Source organism: Coregonus clupeaformis, chromosome 26, assembly GCF_020615455.1.
Source record: "Coregonus clupeaformis isolate EN_2021a chromosome 26, ASM2061545v1, whole genome shotgun sequence".
In the NCBI taxonomy this organism is placed as follows: Eukaryota; Metazoa; Chordata; class Actinopteri; order Salmoniformes; family Salmonidae; genus Coregonus; species Coregonus clupeaformis.
The window spans coordinates 29662727-29685768 of NC_059217.1; the positions used below are offsets into that span (position 1 = coordinate 29662727).

General features: G+C 42.1%; 1 protein-coding gene across 1 annotated transcript in view; it reads right to left on the minus strand.

Moving 5' to 3' along the window:
• The window catches only part of LOC121540615 (protein shisa-like-1a), a 39320-nt gene extending 16567 nt beyond the window's left edge, over positions 1 to 22753 (minus strand). Inside the window, exons 1-3 of the mRNA XM_041849630.2 lie at positions 22508 to 22753; positions 5744 to 5932; positions 2858 to 3071 (exon numbers count right to left, since the gene is read on the minus strand). Coding sequence (XP_041705564.1) covers positions 2858 to 3071; positions 5744 to 5810 — 281 coding nt within the window. The 5' untranslated portion in view covers positions 5811 to 5932; positions 22508 to 22753. The remainder of the gene's footprint in view (positions 1 to 2857; positions 3072 to 5743; positions 5933 to 22507) is intronic.
• Positions 22754 to 23042: the final 289 nt, after the last annotated feature.

Genomic DNA, 23042 nt, shown 5'->3' on the forward strand with positions numbered 1-23042 from the left:
AACACCAACATATTTATTAATGTATTTCACACGCCATAAGGATTTATGTGGTGCATCGCACATTAAACCATTCACGGGATTCACTCTCCAATCCATAAATCGCTGCGAGGTAAAAATGTGTGCAAATAGTTTCCAATTACACTCTACCTCCACGAACAGCGTGAGACTTGTAATAAATGTCTCGAGGATGTGTTAGTTAGATGCTGATTTTATGGAGCAGAGCTGTGCATTAGTAAAGGGACTACCCAGGAAGATACTACCCATTCCTATTAGAATACAAAACTCCAAAGTCAGCTTAAAATGATCATTCTGACCCCAAAAAACTGAGATGAGACAAAGAGGATATTACGGCCAAAGTGAGTTTTATCATGGAGGGAACACCAAAGCTTGATGATTAGTTGATTATTATCAGCTGTGTAGTGCTAGGGCAAAAACCAAAAAATGCACCCCTTGGGGTCCCGAGGACCAAGTTTGGGAAAACCTGGCCTAATGCATAACATGTTGACCAAATAGCTCCTTGGATGGTGTTGTAGATATTTCACAACACCAGTAAAAATAACCCACCATGGTCACTAGCTTTGCAACTGCACTCAAACAAACCCAAATAAAACCCCTGTACCTTGTCTCACTTCCCTCGCTGTGCCTGTGTGACATATAGCTGACTGTTTGCATAGCTTAGCTGTCTATGGTGATCTGTAAATCTGTCTGTTTAAGGGCAGCGGGCCTTCCAGGAGTGTATTTAAGTGAACCTAGAGTAAGCAAAGGGGACTGTTTGGACAGCTGTCTGTGTGGAGAGATTGATGAGAGCAGACTCACCACACAGCAACAACAAATGTTAGACAACGTTAAACAAGGCAAATGTCCTAACGCATACACATAAAGTCATCACCTGCTAATACCAGTACATGGTCCAATCATAAGCCACAGTAATAGAATACCTCATGCTCCTAACACTTGCCAGAACACTCAGAGTCTCAGACCCAGAGCTATGGCCAGTTTAACCTGGGGCCAGTGGTAAATATCACCACTTCAGCTGTGCAGTCCAGAGCGGAAGAGGATGAAATGGCCTCCCATTATGTTATCAGCTACTAGATGAAATATCCTGACCTGCCAGAGGGGCTGTGTAACTGGCCTTAGAGAGTACCCGCTGAGAGGGTATTAGAGGAGAGGGTAGAGAGAGAGAGAAAGAGAGCGAGAGAGAGAGCGAGAGAGCCCTCTGTGTTCTGTTTGTTAGGGAGTCCTCTTACTGAGCTCCTTCACACTCTGGGAGGTCATTCCTCCCTGTCTCTTCTCTTACTGATATCTACCCATTTTCTGCAGACAGAGCTGTTGGCTACATAGAGAAAGATTTGTATTTAAGTCTGTCATAGTACTGTGTAGTATAGTGTAGTCCAGTGTAGTGCAGTGTAGTAGTGTAGTGCAGTGCAGTGTAGTGTAGTCAAATCAAATTTCATTTGTCACATGCGCCAAATACAACAGGTGTAGACTTTACCGTGAAATGCTTGCTTACGCTCCCTTCCCAACGATGCAGAGTTAAAAATAATTATAAAAAGAAAAATAGTAACACAAGAGGAATAAAATACACAATAATGAAGCTATATACAGGAAGTACCAGTAACAGATCAATGTGCAGGGGTACGAGGTATTTGAGGTGGGTATGTACATGAAGGCAGGGTAAAGTAACTAGGCATCAGGATAGATTATAATAAGAGTAAAATAAAGAACAGAGTAGCAGCAGCAGCCTATGATGAGTGTAAAAGTGTATGTGTTTGTGTGTGTGTGTGTGAGTGAGTGTGTATACAGTGTGTGTACTGTATATAGTTTTGTGAGTGTGTATAGAGTCAATGTAAGATAGAGTCAGAGCAGATAGTCCGGCTAACCATTTAATTAATTATTTAGCATTCTTATGGCTATTTAGCAGTCTTATGGCTTGGGGGTAGAAGCTGTCTCGGAGCCTGTTGGTCCGAGAGCCGATGCTCCGGTACCGATTGCAGGACAGTAGCAGAGTGAACAGTCTATGGCTTGGGTGGCTGGAGTCTGGCAATTTTTCGGGCCTTCCTCTGACACCGCCTGATATAGAGGTCCTGGATGGCAGGGAGCTTGGCCACAGTGATGTACTGGGCTGTCCGCACCACCCTCTGTAGTGCTTGCGGTGGTGCATTTGCCATAACAAGAGGTGATGCAGCCAGTCAAGATGCTCTCGATGGTGCAGCTGTATAACTTTTTTGTCTTGCCCTCTTCACGACTGTGCAGGTGTGTTTGGACCATGTTAAGTTCTTAGTGATGTGGACGTCAAGGAACATGAAGCCCTCGACCTGCTCCACTACAGCCCTGTCGATGTGGATGGAGGTGTGCTCTCTGCTCTTTCTATAGAATATTATACTATAGTGTAGTACAGTATAGTATGATACAGTACACTAAAGCACTTTATTAAACTTTGCTTAGAGATGGCATCCGCAGGCAGCTCACCCACTCACTCAGTAACAACGCCTCAGCTCTTCACTGCTGTGGTTCTGATTCTCTCTGTAGGTGTAGATCAATGTCAATGTGCCCTTTGAGCACCAGTCAAATGGTGTCAATGAGTGGGATATTGTCAAGGGAGCTAGCAGCTTATCAATCACTAACATTTAAAGGCCAGGGCTTTTTTCTCTGCGGAAATGTGAGTGAGAAGCTAATGGCTGTTTCCTTGTGGATACCTTTTTATATGTTCTTAAGGTATCCACTCAACCTAATTTAAGTAGCCTACCATTTTATAATAACAGTAAACGGTATAATAGAATCACAATAATTAGCCTACTAACAGATAAGGAACAGTACTACTCCATATATTCACTGCCAAAACCTGAATAGGACTCACTTGTGTTTGAAGCCATCTGTGGTGGTGGTGAGGTTGACCTGCATGACTGTCTGGAACTCAGTCTCCTTGCAGCAGTACTTGAAGGCTGTGTTGTTGTGGTGACAGCAGAACATGTAGGTCTTGTTGTCAGAGAGACGAGGGCAGTGGAAACCAAAGTGGTAGCGCCCCTTGTGGTCGGAGTACGGTTCACACACTCTGAAATTAGCTGATAGAGCTGTGGAAGAGAGAGAGAGAGAGAGAGAGAGAGAGAGAGAGAGAGAGAGAGAGAGAGAGAGAGAGAGAGAGAGAGAGAGAGAGAGAGAGAGAGAGAGAGAGAGAGAGAGAGAGAGAGAGAGAGAGAGAGAGAGAGAGAGAGAGAGAGAGAGAGAGAGAGAGAGAGAGAGAGAGAGAGAGAGAGAGAGAGAGAGAGAGAGAGAGAGAGAGAGAGAGAGAGAGAGAGAGAGAGACTGTAGTACTGTAGATCTTCCCACTTACACTTTGTGAGGTAAAATATTAGTCAGAATTGTTTTACAAATCTGATAAATGGATTATAATGATTGGGAACATCATGATTGAGCTTGTTGTGATTTCTGTTATGTTGCAAATGATGGAAAACCAAGCAGAAATCAACAGACATTTACTAATCTCTGTGGAAGGATTAGAAATGTGAAGGACAACCAGAGAGGCGTTTCTCTGTGATGGGAGTCATGGAAACATAATTTGGCAGCCTGGACTCATGTAGATGATCACCAATTACCAATCCGTCATTACAACAGACCAGAGATAATGATCAAGATTGTCTCATATGTCATTGTGGACCAAGACAAAACCACTTGTTAGACAGACACCGTCACAACCAATCAGGATAGGCAATTTGGCATCCTTTCACATTTTATTACTGTTAATAACACAACATAATATAATAACAGGTAAAAGCGTCCTCCATAGCATAGCTGGGGATAGCCCTTCTAGCATTAGGGAATGAGCGCTGCCTGCAGTAGCAATGACAGAGGATGAGAACTGTAACAAGGTCATGTCTTTTTATCTTCCTCTTAATGATGGGGGGTGTTATATATTTGTGCTGCTGATGGTAAAGGTATTTTCTAATTCTATGCAGGCCAGGCAGGGACAGATTGGTCATTTGAAAGGGGAGAACACTCAGGTCTAATGAGCTTAGTACAGTGCTTCACTCAAGGTCGGCTGACTGACTGGCTGGCTGGCTGATTGGCTGAATAGTTACAATTGACTTCCCTCAGACTCTCTCTAATTTTTAGACTTTTGCGTCCGTGCTGAACAGGGAAGTAGAATGAGGAGTGAGGAAGCCGTAATGAAGCCTTACACCAGAGGTTTCAAGTCAGAGATTGATTCGAGAGCCGGAAATTGGCTTTATTCTATCTTGTACCTTTGCTAGGAAACAAGAGAAATTTGATTGTATTTGATGAGAATAGCAAAACTTCACCTTGAGGTTTAATAGTACGCAGACTCTCACAAAAGTGTGTGCACTCAAACACACTCACAACAGTACATTGTCTTCTATCTCATTACATTACCCTTTATCTGTGAAATATCCTCTCACAAATAGAGATATGCCACTCAAGGTTCTGAAATACCAATTTTGTCAGCACTCAAATCAGGAATTAATATACTGTACTGAACTGATACCAAAAGAGGAGCTGGAAAATGTCACAGAAAAATATAGATGTCATTTATGTATATTTTCAGGGACAATTTCTCAAACCTGTACAGACCAGACCTGTAACTGTAGTTACTGCAAGGTAAAGGTAAATGTGAAGATGATATATATATCAAACCAGTGACTTCTAAAAGGTCACATATCAATCCCAAACGGACATTTGAAAGACAGCTTTATTTATTCCAAAATCATCCCATCTAACTCCGCCTCTGATATTCTGATCCTATAACTTATCTCATAATTGACAGGATATAAAGGAGGGGTCAGCGGTAATAGCAGGGTGAATTGGCAATAAGGAAGCAGAGCTGCTCGGACCATAAAGTCCTCTAATGATGCAAGACTTAAAGAGTTAGGGAGAGGAGAGGAAGACCAGGGGAAGGCAATCTCAGTCTTATTAGAGGGAAAACCGCTGGATCTGGTCAGGGAACGGTCGTAAACGTTGCCATGTTGTTAATTACATTAACACCTTTCCAATTTTAGCATACTACAGTAAACAGTTTGGCTTTTTTGTTACGTTTACAACCTCAACCTGTGAGCTGAAAAACAAACAAAAAAAGATAAAGTTTGTAGGTTACCGACAGAGTTTCACAAATGCAGATTAGTTACAGTAATCAACATTGATGTTTTACCATGCAGAATACTGTTCCTGAGACAGTCATACACCAGTCTCGCTTGCCAGACTTACAGGCAACTATGGGAAGAGACTATACACTTAAACACACACACTGTGACGGAGCTGGCCAAACCCCGTGCACATCAAGAGGTTAAAATAATTACTGGACTGATAAAAATGGTCAGAATTCAATCAATATTTATTAGGCTATAAAAAAATGGTTTTAAAGAGGTTAAAACCCAGAGAAACAAAAACCTTTCCTGCAGAGAATATAGCATGTCTACCTCTTCCAAGCATTTTTACCCACTGTTCAAACAGACCACCTTTCAAGACACAAACCAACACACCTGAAAACACTGAAATTGACAAGACAAACTACTGAAATGTTGAGGATGAAGTTTATGTTTAATGTACATATATGGAATGGGCCCAATTAACACACAAGTAACAAAATCACATTTAAAAAAAGGTAAAAGTGAAGATACATTGAATGCAATAAAATGCCATCTTCACACACACACACACACACACACACACACACACACACACACACACACACACACACACACCATAACAAAGAAGTGTATAAAACCGCACTGACCTGCGGTGGACAGCAGGAGGAAGATGATGGTCAGGACATTGAAGGACTGCCGGCTGGTGACAGTCATCTTTGGGTCCTCATACAGAACAGAGGACAGGAGGGGAGATTCTCTGCTCTAGCTGGACCAGGACATCATCTGCTCTCTGACCCAACCAATCACATTGCTGCTGCTGCTGTCTGCTGAGCCACCTGGACGCAACAAGAGAACCAATTAATCATGAAATGTATGTATAAAGCCTGTTGTGGAAGAAGTACATCAACAGCTGTCGAAAAAGGGCTACAGAAACTAAGAGGATAGAAGCTTTGGATCAAATAACATAAATCTAACCACAGGTTATTTGCTCTGATTGGACAATTGCGTTTTGCAGCACTCACCATGGACCAAAACGAGTTGAAAAGGTGTTTCTCACCCCTCTAATAGTTGTGATCAATGGGAGTGCTTGTGTTGGTAAATGTGAGACTCTCTCATCTAGTGATAAATCACACAAAGTGAGAAGAGGACCCTGTCTGGCTACAAAGCTGTCCTAGATGACTCTATTTGTAGTGATGCATCACAGCAGTTCATGGAGGAAATCTCTCTTTTCAATAATGATTGTCCCTGTGAGGCCTTTGCGCGGCTGCCATTAGCACTGCAACACTCTATCAAACCTATCCGACATCCGTAAACTGTGGCTTAGTGAGATAAAAGGCTTAGGAGGCACACTTCTTTTTTTATCTTAGTGAGGATTGAGGACTGTTTCTGCTCTTGGACAAGTTTCTGCCTCTTGTTTATGTTTAAATTAAGGATGAAGTGCAATTGGTCACTGTGTGTTACTGGGGATTTGATGTTAATCTGAGATTGGCAAATGTAAAATGTATGTTCATTGTAGCGTGCGCCACAGACTTTGTCATCAAACACTCTGAATAAGCATGAAGGGTTTAAGTTTGTGCAAAGGTTAGTGTGACAATCTCCTCCTGCAGAAACAGATACAGAAACACTAATCAGCAGTGTAGCTACATCTGTCAGAGCTAGGAGGAATCCTACATCTCCCAGGGGGAAGAGGAGAAAGCCTGGTGAGGCTGGTTCCTGCTTCATAACATTGACGATGCAGAAGATCTGGATGTCTGTCTGCTGAGACTGTCGGTCTCTATCACTCTGTGTGATTTCTGTCACTCTACCCATACCTGGTCCTGTTTGGTGCAGTATATCTAGCCCTGGCCTGTCTATCCCTGACAAGAAAGGTGCAATGGGTCCTGTTGGAACACAACCAAACCCAGATGGCCGCCATTCTGTATAGCGCAGTATGGAGAGAATACTGTATGTGCCATTACAGTATAACAGGCTTTTCAGTTTGTCTTTAAAAGCTCTTTCCTCCTCAGGGAGGTAGTCAGAGAGTCTCTCTAGAGGCTTGTTAGGGCAGCCTTTCCTTTCTCTCTCTCTCTCTTTCTCTCTCTCTCTCTCTCCAGAAGGAGAGAGAGAGAGAGAGAGAGAGAGAGAGAGAGAGAGAGAGAGAGAGAGAGAGAGAGAGAGAGAGAGAGAGAGAGAGAGAGAGAGAGAGAGAGAGAGAGAGAGAGAGAGAGAGAGAGAGAGAGAGAGAGAGAGAGAGAGAGAGAGAGAGAGAGAATCGTGTTCTGTCAGACGACAACATGTGACTCGTGACCAGGGATTCCCATCCTCTGAAAGATCCCCCTTCCTCCTCCCCAGGCTGTCTTTCACAGAGTTTTACATGAATTCTGCTTTTTGTATCTTTTTGAATCGGCTGTCCTATTTAACGTCTACATGGTGTAAACAGATATGGTCCTTTCAACCCCCAGTGTTGTGTTTCTTATAAACAAAGAATCTGATGTGGAGACAGAAGGTTTACATAATGAGCTTAATGTAAGTGAAGCAGAACCCCTCTCCCCAACACACACACACACACACTAAAATCTCTGGAGCTGAACACATGTGAACAGACATGTTACACAGATGGATGGGCAGTAGGCCGTTTGCAGCATGTTGAAGACAGTCCTAAGATGTAACGCAAAATGACAGAATATTCTAGCCATTCTTTCTAAAACAACAACAAAAACTTAACAAATATTATGCAAATGTTTGCATCATTTGCTAAGGAGCAGCACAAATTAAGGAGCAGGCAGCATACCATATTCAATCTATTACAGTATTATGCACAAATTGCTATTTTTTCTGGGCTGGACAGAGAATCAAATAGGAGCAGGAAATGTTACCAATTACTCCAGCATCCACTATGAAGTTTGCATTACTACCAGACAGGAGAACCAGATCTGTCAGTTGGTTGATAAGAAATAACAACTACTGAAGGGTTCGGTCTGTTTGCAAATTCCAACGAGATAGAGAGAGAAAGAGACACTCTTTATTGCATTCTTACACCGTCTTGTTTTTGATCTAACATTTGCTTCCAGCCAGTAACACATTTTTCTTTCTAAAAATGCTGTTGTTTTGTTTGCTCTTGAGTATTGTTCATCTAATTAGTTTGCATCTTTTGAGGGGCTAGACAGAATATTCCCTTCTGGATATAGATTTCTATTAAATGTATTGTTGATTGGCTGTTCAGCTGTTACATCCAAGGCAATGCAGCCTGGGAAATGCAGCATGTAGGGCATCACTGACCTTTCACCTGTCTTTGTCTCTTTGCAATGCTTACACAGAGCGCTAGCCTTCATGTCTCCTCATTTCTTATAGCCATACAAATCGCCTTTCCGTTTCAAGCCCTCTGTCCATCCATCCTAATGTAGAGTACAATACTACCGTGCCAATCTGTCTCCCGAGACACAAGAGGAGTGAGTTTGTGGGGAAATAAGATTAGCTGTCCACACAGGAGATTGAGCATTCACTCAGGCATCAGGTCTCATTCCTGGTCTCACTGATGGGCCAGCAGCTCAAACACTACTCAATATTCAACGACAACGACCCTGCCTCTGGTCTGATTTATGCTCTTTATGAATTCATATCCGAATGAATTGGATTTTATTCCAGTTTTATGACTTTAGAGCTTCAGTTAGAGACTGTGCTGTGGTCTATTAGGATATGAGCCCACATTTGATAGCTGTAGTAATGCTGGGATCTAATGACTGTCATTGACATACAAGCATCGACAGTAGAACATGATCAAGTAGGTTAACGAGGATCGTCCAGTTCTGTGCTTTCATGCTCTGGTCGTGGTCGGTTGGTATGAATGTGTGTGTTTGTGTGTGTGTGTGGGTGTGTGTGTCTCTGTGTGTGTGCATTTATTCATGTGTGTGTGTAGAAATGTATAAGACTCTTTCCTTTGGCTTCAGTGTATTTTGTTGTTCAGTCTAAATTGCCATGCTTGAAATATCAGAAGCACAAAATCCCCCCCAAAATTCGAAGTGCCTTGTGTACATCATACCTGCTGTTCCCATAGTGACGGCTCCTAAGTACATGTAGTTCTGTCCTTTTTCTAAAAAGATTCAAATCATCAAAATAAACATAAAAGGCAGTAGGGTGCAAATGCAAGTGGACTAGCGGCTTGAGGTTGCCTGGGAAACCTTCTCTCACAAAAGAGACGGGGGGATGAGTGGTTATTGCTCTATCTAGTGAGTAATCAGCATCTGTGGTAGTGAACAGGAAATGAAATGTAAAAAAAAAACAAGAAAACAACACGGCAGGGTTGCCATGCCAGAGAGCGTGTTTGTGGTGTGTGTGGCCCACGCTGCTTTAATGGGCTGCTGTATTGTGTGCCTGCCTGCATGGGAGGCTTGTTTTTGGCATGTGACACTTTGTAAAGCTAGAATCCTTAGTTGCTACATACATTTTTGGACTTATACATTAATGATATATACTAATTGACTCTTGAAGAACATAATTTATAAATGCCTCATGAGCTTAGTTTAACTGTCATACCCCATCAGAACCCAAAATATAAGGTTGTTATACTCCAATGTTGGTAAACAAAGTAAATGTAAACAAACACTGTATAGCCTCAAAATAAGGTTAAAACTATCATTTTGATATCATGGATACTTTACATTTCTCCAGGCCCATCCCTCAGATATTTACCAAAACACAGGCGGGGTGGCCGCTTTGTTATTGTTTCAATTAAGGATTACAGTTTAAAGTTGACAAAATCAGAGGAAGCACTGTAATCAAACTCAACTCAGCTGGAGGCGTCTGTGGGGCGAAAACGCTGCCCCTCCCCCGTCCCACACACTGCTCATTCTTCTCTATTCAGCTGTCAGAATCCTCAAGGTCAGATATGAAAAGTGGGTTTCTGTTTGTTTGGAAAGGCTAGAAGTGAGGGAATTATGATGATATTCTTTCCAAAGGCTTCAAAACAACTATTTTGAGCCTGAACGCATATGGGATAAAATAATATTGTCACATGGCTAATGAATATTTTCTATGTCTTAGAATATCTCTATCTCAAAATCAATCTCAGTGGTAACCCCCTGCTCCTGTAGCAATATGCATTTGGCACTAACATATTTAAAGTTTGCTAATTTCTTTTACTAGACCGGTATTGTGAAGCTTGTCTTCTCATTGAATATGGAATTGATATTGGCATGGTGAAAGTGATGGAAATAGGATACAGACATAACTTGATTAAGACGTATCCACATGCATGAACCATTCAAAGGGACATGTAAAAGCCACCCAGCGGTTGTAAGCAGAGCTGATCTGAATACTCTCTGGGCCAACTTAATTAAACTGAAGATGATTTCCTGTCGGTGCCAATCTCACTCAGTGATACAAATATACAAACATCCAATATATTTTGTAATGAACCTGCCACTGAAGTTTAATAAGTTTCATTCATTATACAATCAAGGCCCTCAAAATAGAAATTATTATTAGACCCCCTTTCATAATGCAAGTTTTTCTCCGTTACTCCCTACTATCTACAAAGCCCATGCTTCCCAGAGGATATAAAATACTATGGTCCACTTCTCTATACTCTGCAGCTACGTATTTGAGAGAGAGAGAGGGATTCTTGGGGCTATTATTAGAGATCCCTGTCAAAAGGCAGCCAAATTGAATGTGGCTAACTAAAGTGGAGTATGATCAACACAAAGGCAGCTGCCTGTATTGCCATCTGACAAACTCTCTTTCAGTACTGCCTCTCGCCCTCACTGAAAAGCATAGATAGCTCTAACTGGTTTTCAAATTTGTGCAGATTTCAAGCAGATTTAATTCAAAACTGTAACTCAGCCACTCAGGTCTTCTTGGTAAGGAACTCCAGTGTACTATAGATTTGGCCTTCTGTTTTAGGTTATTGTCCTGCTGAAAGGTGAATTCATCTCCCAGTGTCTGGTGGAAAGTAGACTGAACCAGGTTTTGCTCTAGGATTTTGCCTGTGATTAGCTCCATTCCGTTTCTTTTTTATCCTGAGAAACTCCCCAGTCTTTAACGATTACAAGCATACCCATAACATGATGCAGCCAACACTATGCTTGAAAATATGGAGAGTGGTACTCAGTAATGTGTTGTACTGGATTTGCCCCAAACATAACACTTTTGTATTCAGGACGAAAAGTTAATTGCTTTGCCACATTTTTGTGGTATTACTTTGGTGCCTTGTTGCAAACAAGATGCATGTTTTGGAATATTTTTATTCTGTACAGGCTTCCTTCTTTTCACTCTGTCAATTAGGTTAGTATTGTGCAGTAACTACAATGTATTTGATCCATCCTCAGTTTTCTCCTATCACAGCCATTCAACTCTGTAACTGTTTTTTAAGTCACCATTGGTCTCATGGTGAAATCCCTGAGCGATGTCCTTCCTCTCTGGAAACTTAGTTAGGAAGGACGCCTGTGTCTTTGTAGTGACTGGGTGTATTAATACACCATCCAAAGTGTAATTAATAACTTCACCACGCTCAAAGGGATATTCAATGTTTTTTTTACCAATAGGTGGCCTTCTTTGCGAGGCATTGGAAAACCTCCCTGGTCTTTGTGGTTTAATCTGTGTTTGAAATTCACTGCTCAACTGAGTAACCTTACAGATAATTGTACAGTGCATTCGGAAAGTATTCAGACCCCTAACATTTTGTTATGTTACAGCCTTATTCTAAAATGGATTAAATACAAAAATAAGAATCAATCTACACACAATACCCCATAATGACAAAGCGAAAACAGGTTTTTAGTAATTTTTGCTAATTTACAAAAAATACAAAAACAGAACTACCTTATTTAGATAAGTATTCGAACCCTTTGCTATGAGACTCGAAATTGAGCTCAGGTGCATGCTGTTTCCATTGATCGTCCTTGAGATTTTTCTACAACTTGATTGGAGTCCACCTGTGGTAAATTCTATTGTTTAGACATGATTTGGAAAGGCACACACCTGTCTATATAAGGTCCCACAGTTGACAGTGCATGTCAGAGCAAAAACCAAGCAATGAGGTTGAAGGAATTGTCCGTAGAGCTCCGAGACAGAATTGTGTCGAGGCACAGATCTGGGGAAGGGTACCAAAAAGTGTCTGCAGCATTGAAGGTCCCCAAGAACACAGTGGCCTCCATCATTCTTAAATGGAAGAAGTTTGGAACCACCAAGACTCTTCCTAGAACCGGCCAAACTGAGCAATCGGGGGAGAAGGGCCTTCATCAGGGAGGTGACCAAGAATCCGATGGTCACTTTGACAGAGCTCTAGAGTTCCTCTGTGGAGATGGGAGAAACTTACAGAATGACAACCATCTCTGCAGCACTCCACCAATCAGGCCTTTATGGTAGAGTGGCCAGACGGAAGACACTCCTCAGTAAAAGGCATATGACAGCCCACTTTGAGTTTGCCAAAAGGCACCTAAAGGACTCCAAGATTCTCTGGTCTGATGAAACCACGTGGCCTGAATGCCAAGCGTCACGTCTGGAGGAAACCTGGTACCATCCCTACAGTGAAGTGGCAGCATCATGTTGTGGGGATCTTTTTCATCGGTAGGGACTGGGAGACTAGTCAGGATCAAGGGAAAGATGAACGGAGCAAAGTACATAGAGATCCTTGATGAAAACCTGCTCCAGAGCGCTCAGGACCTCAGACTGGGTCGAAGGTTCACCTTCCAACAGGACAATGACCCTAAGCACACAGCCAAGACAACGCAGGAGTGGCTTCGGGACAAGTCTCTGAATGTCCTTGAGTGGCCCAGCCAGAGCCTGGACTTGAACCTGATCTAACATCTCTGGAGAGACCTGAAAATAGCTGTGCAGTGACGCTCCCCATCCAACCTGACAGAGCTTGAGAGGAGAATAATGGGAGAAACTCCCCAAATACAGGTGTGCCAAGCTTGTAGCGTCATACCCATGAAGACATGCGGCTGTAATCGCTGCCTAAGGCACTTCAACAAAGTACTGAGTAAAGGGACTGAATACTTATGTAAATGTTATATTTACGTTTTTTATTTGTAATACATTTGCTAAAAAACATTTTAACCTGTTTTTGCTTTGTCATTATGTGGTATTGTGTGTAGATTGATGAGGAAAAAAACTATTTAATCAATTTTAGAATAAGGCTGTAACCTAACAAAATGTGGAAAAAGTCAGGGGGTCGGAATACTTTCCGAATGCACTGTATGTGTGGGGTACAGAGATGAGGTAGTCATTCAAAAATCATGTTAAACACTATTATTGCACACAGTGATTCCATGCAACTTATGTGACTTGTTAAGCAAATTGTGTCTCCTGATTTTATTTAGGCTTGCCATAACAAAGGGGTTGAATACTTATTGACTGAAGACATTTCAGCTTTTCATTTTATATTAATTTGTACAAATTTTGAAAAACATGATTTCACTTTGACATGATGGGGTATTGTGTGTAGGCAATTGATTTTAAAAAATGCCATTTAATCCATTTTAAATTCAGGCTGTAAGACAACAAAATGTGGAAAAAGTCAAGGGATGTGAATACTTTCTTAAAGGCACTGTAGTTCACCTTCTCAGTCAAGGTGAGGTGATGGAACTTTACATGAAAAGTAACGTACTGTGATTTTTTTTACTTCTGACACCATATATTAATAAGGAGACCGGACAACATAGTGTTAGCTTTAGGAACATGTTTAGTAAGATAAACCGGATATACTTACAGAGCATTATGGGTACTGTAGTTCACCATGATGAAGTGATGAAGCACACTGACCCAATCCATTCTGGCATGCTCTCTAAAAAATCTATATCATGATAGCTAAAATTCTGTCTCTTCTCAAAATATTATTTGAAATATACACTATGCCATGGCTCTCCAACCCTGTTCCTGAGGAGCTACTGTCCTGTAGGTTTTCGCTCTAACCGTAATCTAGTGTACCTGAATTCAATAATTAACTAGTTGATATGCTGAATCAGGTTAGTTACAACTGGGGTTGGAGTGAAAACCTACAGGATGGTAGCTCTCCATGAACATGGTTGGAGAGCCCTGCACTAGGCACTTAGATATTAGCTGAATTCTATTGTGATTACTTTTTGCAGGATTTCATACAAAATGGGTATGAGATCTCATTGATCTCGTTGTGAGGTAAAACCTGAAATCTCTTTACATTTACATTTTATGAATATGGCTGATTGAAAGGATACAGTCAGGGTCGTAGGTATATATGAGAACACAGAGGTCTGGACCTCTGTAATTAAAAAAATATTAAAACAAATAATTAGAATAGTAGAATACACAAGGTGCAATTTCGAAACTTAGTTGTGAATCAGCAGTTTTCCTCTTGTTATATGTCACTCACTGACAGTCACTTAATTAGCCAATGTCAGTTAAACTATTTTTGATTGGTAAATGAGTCTAGCCAGCTATCTAAACTTCTAGTAATCGTGGCTGAATTACCGACTGGGCACGCAGGGCACGTGCTTAGGGGCCCTGACCACCAAGGGGCCCCCATTGATTTTGTTAGTCACTCTCACTCAGATATTATATTAACATAGCATATGACATTCTCCCAATCCTCCTCTGGATCATCCAAATGCACTCTAGCAAACTTCAGACGGGCCTGGACATGTACTGGTTTAAGCAGGGGGACACGTCTGTCACTGCAGGATTTGAGTCCCTGGTGGCGTAGTGTGTTACTGATGGTAGGCTTTGTTACTTTGGTCACAGCTCTCTGCAGGTCATTCACTAGGTCACCCGTGTGGTTCTGGGATTTTTGCTCACCATTCTTGTGATCATTTTGACCCCACGGGGTGAGATCTTGCGTGGAGCCCCAGATCGAGGGAGATTATCAGTGGTCTTGTATGTCTTCCATTTCCTAATAATTGCTCCCACAGTTGATTTCTTCAAACCAAGCTGCTTACCTATTGCAGATTCAGTCTTCCCAGCCTGGTGCAGGTCTACAATTTTGTTTCTGGTGTCCTTTGACAGCTCTTTGGTCTTGGCCATAGTGGAGTTTGGAGTGTGACTGTTTGAGGTTGTGGACAGGTGTCTTTTATACTGATAACAAGTTCAAACAGGTGCCATTAATACAGGTAACGAGTGGAGGACAGAGGAGCCTCTTAAAGAAGAAGTTACAGGTCTGTGAGAGCCAGAAATCTTGCTTGTTTGTAGGTGACCAAATACTTATTTTCCACCATAATTTGCAAATAAATTCATTAAAAATCCTACAATGTGATTTTCTGGATTTTTTTTCTCAATTTGTCTGTCATAGTTGACGTGTACCTATGATGAAAATTACAGGCCTCTCTCATCTTTTAAAGTGGGAGAACTTGCACAATTGGTGGCTGACTAAATACTTTTTTCCCCCACTGTATTTGTTTACCTTTTGTTAATAAAAATATCATTTGATTATGAAAAGCAGCTGTCAGGCACATTAGTGGTTCTGGACCACAAAGAGACAAAATTCGACTCTAACGGGTGCACCTCTTTTATCTGTGGTTCCCGCTGTCCCTGTGGCATCCTGTCTGTCAGTGTACATTCTCTTTTAAACCACATGGTCTGGTGTGAAGCTAGAGAGATGAGAACATTGTCAAAGAAGGAAAGTACACCTTGCTCTACTTCTAACCCTGAGAACTATATACTAATCTATATTTCCAGTTCCACTGCTCTGGTGAGTCACTCTGCCGCCAGTCAACAGACTCTTTGGGGGAAAGCGAGAATAGGAGGAAGGCCTGAATATGCCTCATGCATTGGAATCTAATCTGCATATATAAACAGCTTGGGTAAATCGATTATGTTACCCACTGAACATCAATAAACAAATTATGAGAATAATGTTGTCCCTCTGAGCAAGGACAGTGAATTATGGATGATAATTCCATCCACTCTCTCATGTTTTTTCAGTCCTTTGTTTAAACCCAAACCTTGGATATTACTACTCGTGTTCTGAGTGATGTTGACTTAGAGGTCAGTCCATTTTCTCCAATAGATAATTACATTATTGGGAGTGAGCTGGCACCTTTGATGGTGGACATGAGGTGAGGTCACATCTTTCCCTTCGGTCACTTGGCTGTCACACTGCATGTGGACAGATACCAGAGAGGCATCAGGGCCACAGCTTTGACATTATCCTTTTATCTGGGGTGAAAAGTTCATCCTGTCCTGACGCTTGGTCAAGCTGAGACAAAGTGGCAGCTAGGGGGACTTCATACCGTAATGCTAACACATCCACCTGTAATCACGAGCAGCAGGTGTCAGACGTTGACATTCCACCCTCATTCACTTTCCGTTCGATCTGGTGCCATTCCCCTCTGTATACACCTACTGGCTGAGCATAGGTAAGCGAACCTTAAGTCTATTATATGGACAGACACACCCCTACCACCCCTGCCTCCCCACTCTCCCCTCCTTACTGACCTGTCATCCTCTGTGTTATAACACATGTATAGGTTGCACTGTGACACTGGTCTGTCAAAGGTCAAATCCACTAGTCCAGCAATTGGTCACAGGCAGGTAGAGCAAGTAATAAGTATTGACGACGGTGAGCTGAACCATTCATTACAGTATGATTCAGACATCGGGCTTTTCAGAACATTGAGCTCCTGTTCTCCTGTTCCTGTGGATCCATATAACTGTGTGTAGTATGGATCAAGACATTTTGCCAATGGTAGGAGCATGGTGTGGCATGCTGATTCCATGGCATGGCAGATTAATTGCTTTCTCTGTCTGATTGTGTTACAATGCAGAGAAGGCTTCAATAGTACCAATATTAGCACAGTTTATATGCGCCATTTAGCAAAGTGGAGCTATTATTGTAATTCGAAATCTTGTTTATCAATAGGTCAATACTTCCATAGCCAGGTAGTATAGGATAATAAAATGTGATGCATGTTCTGTTGACCCAAAGATGCACTTCTGTACACAGAGCATTAACACAGAAGCACACAATACATTAGTATTCAAAACTGCCAGTGGGTGAAAATGTCTCTGAATTTCAACATCATGTTCTTTATTTTATTATTCCTGCTTCTCATTTCAGCAAGGCTCAGATACACAACGAGAGAGAGAGAGAGAGAGAGAGAGAGAGAGAGAGAGAGAGAGAGAGAGAGAGAGAGAGAGAGAGAGAGAGAGAGAGAGAGAGAGAGAGAGAGAGAGAGAGAGAGAGAGAGAGAGAGAGAGAGAGAGGAGAGAGAGAGAGAGAGAGAGAGAGAGAGAGAGAGAGAGAGAGAGAGAGAGAGAGAGAGACGAGAGGCGAGAGAGCGAGAGAGCGAGAGAGCGAGAGAGCGAGAGAGCGAGAGAGCGAGAGCGAGAGCGAGAGCGAGAGCGAGAGCGAGAGCGAGAGAGAGAGAGAGAGAGAGAGAGAGAGAGAGAGAGAGAGAGAGAGAGAGAGAGAGAGCGAGAGAGAGAGACTGCCCTTGTGTTAGGTGACAAACAACCACCCACAAATAATGTTAATGTGTATACTGATGGAATTACATTGTAGTGAAGGGTGACTACAAACAAAACAACACTATTGACATTTCAGTATAATGAATGCATTGAATGGATTAATGGAATGTTGTTTTATATGGAGTAAACAACAACAAGCTTTTAATGTGCATTGTTTTATCCATTGAGCGGACACTGTAGTACACAGCAGTAAACGGGGTCAGAATGCATAGAGTTTCCTCTATTCCCAGTATCAGATATTATACTTGACAATGTAACAGGGTAGACCGCTGGCTTACTGCATCTGGCGTCTAATGGTTACAGCTTTTAAATATCAGGCCCTGCGGGCCCACAGACACAGAGGATACACAATACAGCTGATGAGTGGATCAGATGAGATGAGATTCTATTATACATATATTCCTGTTAGGTTCCTGCTAGAGATAATCTGTTGAGTGGAATTGGATACGGGGAGCATCAAAGGCAACGTCAAGGAACTGGCTGCTGTATATGAACTGTGTGATGAGTGTGATGGAAAGGAGTCAGGCGCAGGAGGGTAATCACAGAATACAGAGTTTATTCTTTCGTAGACACACAAATGCGCTCAAAGAGCGATCAACGAAACAGGCACAGGGGAAACTATCATTCCTGGCAAATACACTGTAACGGATATCCAACAATACATAGGCACAGGGGAAAATCTACCCTGGCAACAATATGTTACGAGTAGCTCCACCGAGCTACACTACTCTCACAAATAACAATCACCCACAAGAACAAGGGGGAAGAGGGATCACTTATACACAGCCTAATTAGGGGATAGGAACCAGGTGTGTGTGATTGACAAGACAAGACAAATGTGATGATGATTGGAGCGGTGGTTAGTAAGCCGGTGACGACGAACGCCGAAGCCTGCCCAAACAAGGAGGGGAGGCAGCCTCGGCCGAAGTCGTGAACAACTGAGGCTACCTGCCTGGCTCCGTCAGTCACACGGAGAGAGACAGAGAGAGAGAGACTCATAGACCTAGCCCAGAAATTGAGATCTCTGTATGAACTCGATGCAGAGATAGATAGCTTGATAACTTGATAAGACTGATGAATATTCATTATAATGAATTCCAATGCAGACATCTGCAAGCTCAGGCAAATCCTGTTATTCTATATGGTATTCTGCAAATTTCAACTACAGATGTTTATTAAAAGTAATTGCCAGTTTGTTTCTTAGCTAAACATCTAAATGGTTTGTTGGTAGACTTGGCATGCTGATAACCTGTCTGTGTTATCTTAAATAAGACATTTCAGTCTTATTCCCCCCCATAAAAATTAATACAATTAAATAAACCTTTCACTTTTATTTGCTGATAGTGGAAAATGTACTTACTACGACTGTGATATGTGGTTGTCTCACCTAGCTATCGTTTAATTTTTTACCCCTTTTTCTCCCCAATTGGTAGTTACAGTCTTGTCTCATCGCTTCAACTCCCCTATAGACTCGGGAGAGGCGAAGGTCAAGAGCCATGTGTCCTCTGAAACATGACACTGCCAAGCCGCACTGTTTCTTGACACACTGCTCGCTTAACCCGGAAGCCAGCCGCACCAATGTGTCGGAGGAAACACTGTCCAACTGACGACTGAAGTCAGCTTGCAGGCGCCCGGCCTGCCACAAGGAGTCGCTAGAGCGTGATGAGACAAGGACATCCCGGCCGGCCAAACCCTCCCCTAGTCCGGATGACGCTGGGCCAATTGTACGCTGCCTCATGGGTCTCCCGGTCACGGCCGGCTGTGACACAGCCTGGGATCGAACCCGAGTCTGTAGTGACGCCTTAGCACTGCGATGCAGTGCCTTAGACCGCTGCACCACTCGGGAGGCCCCACCTCGCTATCTTAAGATGAATGTCATTTGCTAAATGACTAAAATGTCAAATGAAAAACTGTTGTTGATATAGCCCTATTGGATTGAGGCTATGTTTAGTGCTTTTAATTGACACCTCTCCTTGTAGAGCTCAACAGCTGCCCAGACAGACAGTATTAGACGTGTGACAGCCTGTGAGACACTAACAGAGTCATGACACACCATGCTTTTTTTAGACTTTATCAGATCCACTTCCTCCAGTTCTTTCATTTCAACCTGAGAAGTACATCTGCTGGATCTGCTTCTGGCACTGTCTACTGCCACCTATTCTGCATTTTCTGACATTTTTTTGTGTGAAAATTAAAGATTCTGCTAAGCAACTGGCCACAGCATCTCTTCCTCTCCTCCATCCCCTGATTTAGGCTACTCTATGTGTCAGGTTGGCTTTAAAACCATCTCTGTCAGAGATGTCCCACACTGACCCCCACACCGGCCCATTTTATTCGTCCACCCAATCAAAGGATCAGAGAATGAATCTAGTACTGAAAGCATAAACTACATTTAGCTAGCACTGAAGTGCATAAAATATGGTGAGTAGTTGACTCAGAGAGGGAGAAAGACAATAGTTAAACAGTTTTGAACAAATACATTTCTTCTTCTAAAATTAAGAAGCAGAGAGAGAGAGAGAGAGAGAGAGAGAGAGAGAGAGAGAGAGAGCTGTATTTGGTTGTATTTTTTTAAACTTTCACTTAGCTAGCTGAATGCAGCTAGCTAGTTTAGCCTAATCAAACAAGAGAGGGATGTTATGTTACCTTGCTGGCTATGGCTACCCAACACTGGAACTCATCCAAGTCAAGGTAAGCTTTTGGTTTTATAAATGTATTTCCGCCAGGGCCCGCCGGTGTAACTACTAAACTGCGTTCTGACTGTACACTGTACTGCATGATTGTAGCGGGTTTACTAACACGTTAGTTCCAGTAGCTATGTTGACTATGAGGTGACATCAATGTTGGCTGTGCATTGTGGTTAGCAGTCATGATATGGTTAGGCTTGGAAAGGTTTTTTTGCCTGGTCACAGACAGCTGATGTGTTGTGCATTGAAGTCCACAAGCGAAGGGATAAGGTGAGAGGAGGAAAGCGCGTAGATAGATGTGAGGAGCAAAGTGAGCAAAGTGGAGCAAAGTGATGATGCTGTTTGTATGTGGCTGCTATGAAAGTGAACTGTATTTGCGTGTGATCAGGGGTGTATTCCTTCTGCAGATTCTGTTGAAAGACGTTTCTTAAATGGAAGCAAACGGAACGGGGATAAACATACCTGAATTTGTCCAATGGAAACTCTAATTTGCAACTGTTGGACTAATGATTACACCCTAGATCAGCTAGATGCAGGCAGGAGTGTGCAAGGCGGTATTGAATGTGTCACTGTCTGCCACCTTGATTACTCAAAATTCTCTCGACCTGTGCACCTACGTTGTAAACATTAATTCATATTCTAGGTTGTAGCAACCTCATGATGGGTATAGGGAAAATTTGAGTATCATGCAGTAGTATAAACCTATCAATGTTACATTGAACTGGGTGAATGGAATATGAATGACAGTCATCCAAATATGCTGAAATAGAAATAAGGCCATGCTCATAAAAAAAAAAAATCCTCCCTCATCTTAAATGGCACTGACCGCCACTGGTTTACACTAAGAAATACTGCCCCATGTTCCAACCGAGTGTGTGTTCCTGTATATCATCTCCCTTGTTTATTAAAACAAGTGAATTCATAATCACTTACAACACAGACCCCTCAGAGCATTTAATCTAAACTTTTCCATTCATTAAATCACTTTCCCTACGTCAGAGAACAGTGTTCTCAGAGAAGGACCCACGGGCGAGCTACAGTGTAAAGCCACACTGTAAGCACGCTGAAATGCATCCCTCAACTCAAATGCAAGAGGGAATATGTTACATGCTCTCAGTGCCGTGCCTGAATCATTTCCCACTTTGCAGTCATTAAAAGTGAAGGCTCAGCACTGTGTGCATTAGCCCTAATGGACGCATTACCTCAAAACACTCCAAAGGCCACTGTGTCACCCACATACTGTACGCAGACACAAACACAGACATGCACACGCGCACGCACAGACACACACACACACAAGATGCCTCTGGCCACGTTTATAACTCAAACATAAACTTGCAACCCACTGGGCACAGACATCAATTCAACGTCTATTCCACGTTGGCTCAACACAATTTCCTTAAAATGACGAGGAAACAACGTCTATTCAACCAGTGTGTGCCCAGTGGGAAACGAAGCCCATACATTTTTTTAAAACTCCTTTCTCCACACACGAGTGTGAATTCTAAATCATTAGTCAGTGAGAAGACAGCTTTATGTGATGTACAAAGGGATTCTCGGTCTTTCTAAATCGTCTCATGTGCCACGATGCATCTCCACGCGCCTGATTCCAAGTTACCCACCGACAGCCACTGCCAATCCGCCTTAATTGCCTCACATGTAAAGGGAGAGCTGAGAGACAGAGACAGCTGCCCTTGCCTTTCTTACACTGAGCTCACTCTGCTACCACGGTAGAGAGAACACTCCACCTGGATATCAGAGAATAAGAGAGAAAACAGAGAGCACACCGTGTTCACAACCCAACCTAGAGTGTAACTTCTCTCCTCAGTCCTCCCAACAAAAGAGGCAGGAATCCCTCAATGATATGAAAACAGTGTGTCGTTTGACGTAGTAAATGTGAACTTCCTCATCCTTCAGTCTCTTGACCGTAGATCTACTCAAGATGTTGTTGTTTTAAAATTGTTTTTTGTTGTTGTTACTTTACAGTTCTTGGAGATTTCTTTATGTAATGAATAGTGCTATAAAATCTGAATAAATAATAATAATAATAATAATAATAATAATAATAATAATAATAATAATAATAATAATTATTATTATTATTATTATTATTATTATTATTATAATCTACTGTATCACACAAAACCATACAAGCTCATGTGTGTCTTCCTGCATGACCATGGAAAGGACAATGTAACAATATAAATACACACTTTTAAAGTAAGAAAAAAAGAAAAAAAGAAAAGAGGCCACACAGAGCAAAACGAGAGAAAGAGAGAACTACTAATGATAACACCAGCTTTTTCAACTCACCTTTGTTGAGCCTGTAAAGAAGGGTCTTTCCTGTTCCTCCGTTCAGTCAATGTTTACTCTTTGTTTACGCTTCCTTTATTGCAGCTTGACACAAATACATCCTCACCCTAAGGATCTAAATCAACAGCGCATTAGGGAGAGAGGCAGGAAGGAAACGCCAAAGAAGAAGAAAAGAGCGCTCTCCTCAAGTCCTCTGCACTGTATCCAAGCGGTTAGAGCTCAGTGATAGTGTGAGAGAGAGAGAGAGCTAGAGAGATGAAGCGATACTGAGTGAGCGAGCGAGGGTGTAAGAGAGAGAGGAGCATAGCAAGCCGTGTTCACACTAGAGGGTAACTCTTTAGCTGTGTTTATATCTGACACTTACATGCGTCCTTCGTCCTGATCTTGTCTTGATCTAGTCTGTTTACACTTCAAATCAAATCAAATTTTATTTGCCACATGCGCCAAATACATTACAGTGAAATGCTTACTTACAAGCCCTTAACCAACAATGCATTATTTATTTTTTTATTTAATGTGTTAAGTAAAAAACAAT